General features: G+C 51.3%; 1 protein-coding gene across 1 annotated transcript in view; it reads left to right on the plus strand.

The window, feature by feature from the left end:
- Positions 1–7,073, plus strand: part of ADARB2 (adenosine deaminase, RNA specific B2 (inactive)) — a 184,645-nt gene extending 177,572 nt beyond the window's left edge. Inside the window, exons 9-10 of the mRNA XM_023511329.1 lie at positions 4,817–4,995; positions 6,897–7,073. Coding sequence (XP_023367097.1) covers positions 4,817–4,995; positions 6,897–7,073 — 356 coding nt within the window. The remainder of the gene's footprint in view (positions 1–4,816; positions 4,996–6,896) is intronic.
- The last annotated feature ends 753 nt before the right edge of the window (positions 7,074–7,826 follow it).

Here is a 7,826-nt window from a genome sequence, read left to right on the forward strand (position 1 = left end):
CTTGAGCCCAGGAGTTGGAGGTTGCTGTGAGCTGTAATGGCACGGCACTCTGCCCAGGGGGACAGCTTAAGGCTCTGCCTCAAAAAAAAAAAAAAAAAAAAATAGCATTTGCAAAATAACTCAGTGAAGTAGTAACAGATATCTTCTTTTATCCAGATGGGAGGTAATTTGCAATATAACTTTTACTTTAAAATAGACAAAGGTTTATTATGGAGTAAAATAAAAGTTTTTCATAAATGTTTAAAGTAAAACACATATTTAAAAAAAATTAGCAAGTGGCTTTGTCTCACAGCCACTAGAGGTAGGAATTTACGCTCTTGTTCCCCTGCAGGAATGTTTAGTAAAAAAAAATCCTTAAGTCTAGAAGATTCTAAAAGCAATCCTAATATCTTTTCATGAAAACCAAAACTATTTGATTTGGTGAAGAACTATTTAGTAAGACATTTCTACAGATTAGCACAGAACTTCCTAAGCAAATTAGATGGTACACAACTTAGGATAAATGTAAAATTATAGAAAAACCTTGTTTTAGTCTTCTAGAGAGTTCGTCTTAAAATATTTTGTGTCTTAAATAATTTTTGTTTAATTTCCACCATGATTTTATGTAAATGTTTCCCAATAGAATTAAAACAATACTATGATTTAATAACAAAAAAAAGAATTAATAGGCTTGGTGTCCACAGCTCAGTGGTTAGGGCGCACACCACATGCATTGGGGTTGGTGGTTTCAAACCTGGCCAGGGCTGCTAAACAACAATGACAACAATAACAAAAAAATAGCCAGGCATAGTGGCAGGCACTTATAGTCCTAGCTACTTGGGAGGCTGAGGCATAAGAATCACTAAAGCCCAAGAATTAGAGGTTGCTGTGAGCTGTGATGTCATAGCACTCTACTGAGGGCAACATAGTGAGACTCTGTCTCAAAAAAAAAAAAAGAATTAAAACAATAAAGTTAATTATATTTCTCTTGAGAATTCTGTCATTTACTCCAAAGAAAATACTTCTATTGGAAATATCTTAAATGTATTCAAACATCCAGAGTCAGTCAACTTTAATCAATCAGCCAATATGTATTGATTACGTATGTCCATGCCTCAGGTTGAGGTGTTCCGGGGCTGGTGAACAAACAGCAAACAAAATGTGGGTGCTCCATGAGAAACAGAGCATGGTGGGTAGAAAGGTGGGCCCTCACCCCACGGGCCAGGAGCACTCGCTGGGGGTGACGCTCAGTCAAGTCCCAAAGGAGCCAGCGGATGAAACCTGTGAACAGGGTGGACAGGTGGAGAGACAGAAGGAGCTACGAGGGGGTCCCAGGGCACAGGCAGGGGTGCCCAAGAGAGCCGGGGGCCGCGGGGGCAGGGCTCTTCAGGACTGTGGCTGAGGACTTGGTCTCGCCTTCACAGTGCTAGAGAAGCAGCAGGGAAGCCCCCGGTGGCTCCAGCTCTCTCTAGCAGCCTCTGGCTCTCTGCCACTCACCATGGTGGAAAGCACCTGCTATCTTCAGGTGTCCTTGACCATCGCGCCTGCCCCCTCGTTCCGAGCCAGCACCAGCCTCTCTGCCAGCATCGCTGCCTAGTGGTTGCACCCATGGAGTCACAGCTCTGCTGCAGCTTGGATGAGAAACCTTCTAGATCATTCTATGAGGCATTCGCAGCTCTCTGCCATTCTGAGAGAGAAATGTTTATCTATCACGAAACCTGAGGGACTAGAGACCCTGGCCTAACACACTGTTACAATGTTGACAGGTAATAGACCACAATTCTCTGTGGAGTCTGTAAAGCTGGAGAACCCTGACCCAGTGGAGTCAACATGAACACAGGGGACAGTGGGAGGCCTCGGGGGACATGCAGACATCTTCCAGCAGCACTCGGGGGTGATGAGATGGACTTACCAGGCAGGGCTGCAGGAAAGACAGAGGCGGGGACATGAGGTCTTCCCCTGAGAGTCCCTACGTAGCTGGGGGCTGAGACAGTCTTCTGCACCACTGGGATAAAGGACCAAGGATTGGGATCTGGGTCCCTCTCATGCTGGAAAGACCGGAAAGCTGCTTTCTAGAGCCAAGGCCGGGCCGGGCAGAGGGCCTCCCACAGCCTGCACATGACTGGGCGTTATCTCCAAGGCTGAGCATAAATTAAGATGATCCTCTTACATGTCAGATCAAAATGACACTACAAAAACCTTGCAAATGCTATATTGCTACAAAGAAAAGAAAGATCCAGCACAGAAGGAGACAAAACCAGACAATGGAGCAAACACGTGACTCCAGGGACTGGAGTCGTCAGGCTTTAGTAAAACCACATTCGGTATGAGAAGAGAAGTGCTTTAAAAAGCAAGGCGGAAAACTTGGAGAGAGGAAACCTAAAAAGAAGAGGAGGAGAAAGGAATTTCAGAATTGTTTTTTAATTGTTTAAGAGAGGACAGGCTTAATAGCAGAGTAACACAGCAGAAGAGAAAACTAGCAAAGTGGAACATAGTTCTGAAGAAAACATCCCAGGGGCAGCCCAGAGAGGCAGGAAGGGGGTGCACCAGTTAGCGTTCTCCTGAAAACTGAAGCCTAGGAGGATAGGCAGAGATTCATTTTAAGGAATTGGTCCATGCAATTGTGAGGCTGGCAGGTGTGACATGCACTGGGCAGGCTAGAGGCTCCAGCAGGGCGGGAGCTGCAATCTGGAGGTGGAGGCAGAATTTCCTCTTCCTTGGGGGACCTCAGTCTTTGTTTCTAAGGCCTTCAACCAAGCCAGTCCTCTTAACTCAAAGTTTGCAGGGCTAAATGTTAACAGCATCAACTGACACCTTCACAGCAGCTGCTGGGACTGGTCGGCCCAGCCCAGTGGACAAAAATCAACCACCGCAGCAGGAAAATAAAAACGAGAGAGAGGAGCCCGAGAGAGTGTACCTGCAGATAAAGGGGGTGTACCCGCAGATAACGGGGGTGTACCTGCAGATAACGGGGGTGTACGGGAGACTTTAAAATGTGCTTATCCGTCTTGCTTAGTCTTCAAGGTGAGAGCCAGAAGGTCACCTGTCAGGAGCAGAGCAAGGAGATGAGCCAGGGCCCAGAGTGAGAACAGCAGGGACAAGGCTGCGGGTGGGTGCCTGGGGCAGCACGGGACCCTTCCCACCTCCGGGGGCAGCACGGGACCCTTCCCACCTCTGGGGGCAGCACGACTATTCCCACCTCTGGGGGCAGCACGGGACCCTCCCCACCTCCGGGGGCAGCATGGGACCCTTCCCACCTCCGGGGGCAGCACGGGACCCTTCCCACCTCTGGGGGCAGCACGGGACCCTCCCCACCTCTGGGGGCAGCATGGGGTGCTCCCTTGCCGGGTCAGTATGACACCCTTCCCACCTCTGGGAGGCCACACAGCATGGTGCCTTGTGCATTATTTTAAACAAAGGTTTACAGGGCTGAGTGGTTAGAGATGACACATTCCATGGTGAGACTGAGGTAATCACACATGAGCTGGGATGTCATTTATCATGGAAGCATCTTCCCAACCCACACACCGACAGGTTGGGACCAAATCTGAAAAGAAGGCAGCAGGAGAGCCCCGGCAGGGAAGGTCTAGTGCACACTAGACCCACCCGCCAGTGTCCCCTCCCTGCCCTCCATGTCAGGCAGAGGTGGACACCCCCAGGGGAACTGGGAGGTTACATGTGAACATCAGGCACCAAGACGTTGCTCTGAGTGCAGACTCGAGGCACGAGCAGAGCCTGGGTACGTGGCAGGCTGACAGCATGTGCAAGAGCCACACCTGTCATGCGTGAGGGCGCCACAAGGACGTCTGGCTGTCACTTGGGATGCCACACCCCCAAATTTCTCCAGCCTGTTCTTCAGACTCCTATTCCCCAAAGGTCAGAGGTCAGCAAGTGTAATCTTCAGGAGGGAAGAGAGATGAAAGACCTGGCAAGTATTAGAGTCCACGGGGGAGGGGTCTCAGCGTGGGGTCTCAGCAAGTGCTTGACAAGGTCACCAGACATCTTGCTACAGCATGTCCAGAATGTCCTGACCTGAATGAGAGGCTTCTCGAGATAGCCAGGCAGGAGTCGGGGCCAGGACCCAAGTCAGAAGCCAGGAGCTGTGGCCACCACCCCAGGGTGCAGAGCAGAAGCTGTCCCCAGCAAGAGCCCTGCTGTCTCCTCTGGTGTATGTGGGAACCTGTGGCTGCAGGATGAGTGGTTCCAATCAGAAGTCCGAGCATAACAGCTGCCCGGGAAAAGCACACTGATAGGAGATGGTCCTGAAACCCCTGATGCTTTCTGGACAGGACCAGCTCATGGGTGTGTGAGCGTGGGGCCCACACAGACCTGAGCTTAGGAGGGCCTGACCTGGTCTGACACTCCATTGTCATCTTGAGACTCCTAAGGGCCTCACGTGCCCATTTTCCCCTGATTCCCCCAGATTCTATAGCCAGCACTATTACCTACAGTCCTATATTTTCTTTTTATTATTTTTGTTTTCTCGTCACCTAAACTATAACCCTGGAAGCCTGTGCACTGAATGGGCTGGCATGCAAGTCACCCCAAGCCTTAGATGGCTTCTACATGGCACTGTTTATTCATTAATTTGTTCAACAAATATTTATAGAAAGGGAAACATTAGGGCCAAGCTTTATTATTGACGACCAGTACAATCCTTTTGATTAAAAGGCTACGGCACAGTGACATTCTGCCAAGGCTGTCACCACGGTCCCAGAAGGTGAGACGGTGACCTCACTGTGAACTGGCCAAGCTTGAAACATGAAAGGAAGGACAGTGTGTGTCTGAACACCTCCTGCCCACTAACGCTCGGCGCTTCCCAATCCCCTCCCAACAGGCGTGAGTGAGGCCGAGGCGCGCCAGCCAGGGAAGTCTCCCCACTTCAGCGTGAACTGGGTTGTGGGCAGCGCAGACCTGGAGATCGTTAATGCCACCACCGGGAGGAGGAGCTGCGGGGGCTCATCACGGCTCTGCAAACACGTTTTCTCTGCGCGGTGGGCACAGCTGTATGGCAGGGTAGGTCACATCTGACCTTGATGGGGGGATCCAGGATGTGGCTGTATGGCTCGGTAGGTCGCATCTGTCCTGGGCAAGGGAGGGGAATCCAGGGCACAGCTATATGGCAGGATAGGTCACACCTGTCCTTGGGGGAGGGAATCCAGGGTGCAGCTGTATGGCAGGGCAGGTCTCACCTGTCCTGGGGGGGAATCCAGGGCACAGCTATATGGCAGGGTAGGTCACACCTGTCCTTGGTGGGTGAATCCGGGGTGCAGCTATATGGCAGGGTAGGTCGTACCTGTCCTTGGGGGTGAATCCGGGGTGCAGCTATATGGCAGGGTAGGTCGCACCTGTTCTTGTGGGGGGGAATCCAGAGTGTGCCTGTATGGCAGGGTAGGTAGCACCTGTCCTTGGGGGAGGAAATCCGGGGCACAGCTTTATGGCAGGGTAAGTCATACCTGTCATTGAGGAGGATTCTGGTTCAGCAGCCCCAGGCTCAAGCCCTAAGCAAGCTCACCTGCACAGGCCACCACTGCCCTATAAATAGGGTGGTGACACAGGACTCTAGAGCCAACTGCCCAGGCCCGTAGAATTTCTCCCCAGACTAAGCCCTGCATCCTTGAGCCAGGCCCCAGACCAGCAGCCTAGGTGGGCAGTGAGGCTCCAGGAAGCCAACCAGAATAGGAGGCTTCTCAGTCAGCCTGATACGGCAGAGCACTGAGCCCCACAGAGGGCATCATATGAAAAACTAACAGGGTTTTTTTAAGTCAGTATTATTCCCAGTTTAGATTTAGGGAAACTCATGTCAGGAAAGTGAGGTAATTTCTCCCACATTATACAGATGGCAAATTCAGGGTTAGAATTCCTCTTCAGCCCCAAAGCACACATATTTCACTATGTCAATCACTGCTTTCTCCCTCATAATAGGGGTAATAACTACATTTCTAGGTTTTAAATTGAAATACATATTTTTCTTTGTTGCTAAAGCATAGCAGGCTATAACAAAAAAATAAAAACATGACAACAAACAAAAAATGCTCTACTAATTTTTCTACACCACAAATAGGAGTAACAGTGTTGTGGTTGATTTATCCAGAAGGAGACAGACAGGATAGACACGGGGGCTTGAAATGAGCACTTTGCCAACTTAGAGGACCCCGGAAATGGCACATATTTGCTCTGAGCTGGGCAGTGAGCCCCTGTCATAAGCCACTGCCATGGACCTAGGTCTGTGGCCCGCACCCTGTGACCCTCAGCCTCTGGCCTGCTCTCAGGCACCCCAGGTCTCGCCTCTTCTGAAGACACTGGAAGGCCAGGGAAGCATCAGTGTCGACTTGCTAAGAAAAGGGACCTCTTTTGCACATGCTCAGGGCTGGCATGTGGTCAGCCTCCCTGAAGAACCCTGGAGTGGCCTCCTGAGCCCCAGGTCCTGCCCTCTCCTGTCCCAGGTTTGATCTCCACCTTCTGTTGGTGGCAGAACTTGTCCTGCTGTAACTCAGGAACTGGGCAGAGGAAGCCTCTGAGCTTCATGGAACTCCACTGATGATGTAACTGAGGCCCCTGCCTGTGCCCTGCCTGCGTGACTTGACGCAGTCTTGGCACCCCCAGTCATGCCTGGTTCCTCCCCCACACTTCGACATCACACTCATAGCAGGAGGCGGGTCACCTGCTCACCTTGTACCACTGTTCACAGTCTGGTGAAGCAGCTTCCTGACGACTGGGTTTCCCCTGCATTTCCTGAGAGAACTCGGTAACTGCAGCCAGGATGCTCTTTATAATGTTGCCATTTTGTTTTAAAGGGGGAGAAAAAGACAAGGAAAGGGGCAAGGCCCAGAGCCGACATCCCCTGGGGGCACCCCTGGGTGGAGGCCCATATTTCTGCTGGTGGCTGATTCTCTCTTTCTCCGTCCTGTCCACAGCTGAGCACGCGGACACCAACCCACGGAGACACACCGTCCATGTACTGTGAGGCCAAGCTGGGGGCGCACACCTACCAGTCTGTCAAACAGCAGCTGTTCAAGGCCTTTCAGAAAGCAGGTCTGGGCACCTGGGTGAGGAAGCCGCCAGAGCAGGAGCAGTTTCTACTGACTCTCTAAGCCACCGGGCTCCTGGCTCTTCAACCAGAGTGACGTGTCTGGAGAGGACAAGGCCGGGTCTGTGGAGCAGTGTGGTGTGTCCAGAGGTTGTCTGCATCTGCTTTCCTTTGGTGTTTCAGAAACACACACGTGTTCTGTGTTTGGCTAAGACTTGAACTCAGAACACGCTTCTTCTCCCCAGATTGCTAGTCCCAAGATCCCGCCCACCATGCCTAGCAGTACAGGTGCCGCGGAGCTGGCTCTGTGTCTCCTTAGTGGCGTCAGAGTCTCTGTTCAGGTGTAGGGGGTTAGCTGCTGCCACGAGAAGTGGCACTGAAGCATTGCCAGTTAGGAATCGGCCCTCAGGCATGGTCCCTTCCGTGTCCCTCCCGTGCCACGTGCCTCTCTGGCGATGCGTTTGGGTCTCACTAGCACAAGTTTACATGACACTTGAAGAAAAGCCACAGTGAAGAGTAAAGCCATGGGCTCCCACCCTGAGCGACCAGTAGCAATGCTCTGTGATTGTCATTGTTCATTTAGGTTCTTATTCCACCTCCTTTTACAAAGAATTTACAGTGCATGATGTTTCAAAGCACCTAAATAGAACCAGAGGAATGGAAATAGCCGTCCCACACACGGATGGGCGAAGGTTAGTGATGTGAGAAAGCCACTTCCAGACCTACTCCTAGAGAGTCGTAAACTGACAGGTGCCTGCTCAGTCAGGCACGGTCTCAGCGACAGGCATTGATGTTTGAGTTGTGTAAGGGTTAGCTG

This window comes from Otolemur garnettii, unplaced genomic scaffold, assembly GCF_000181295.1.
Source record: "Otolemur garnettii isolate 467f Iridium unplaced genomic scaffold, OtoGar3 scaffold00019, whole genome shotgun sequence".
Taxonomy (NCBI): domain Eukaryota; kingdom Metazoa; phylum Chordata; class Mammalia; order Primates; family Galagidae; genus Otolemur; species Otolemur garnettii.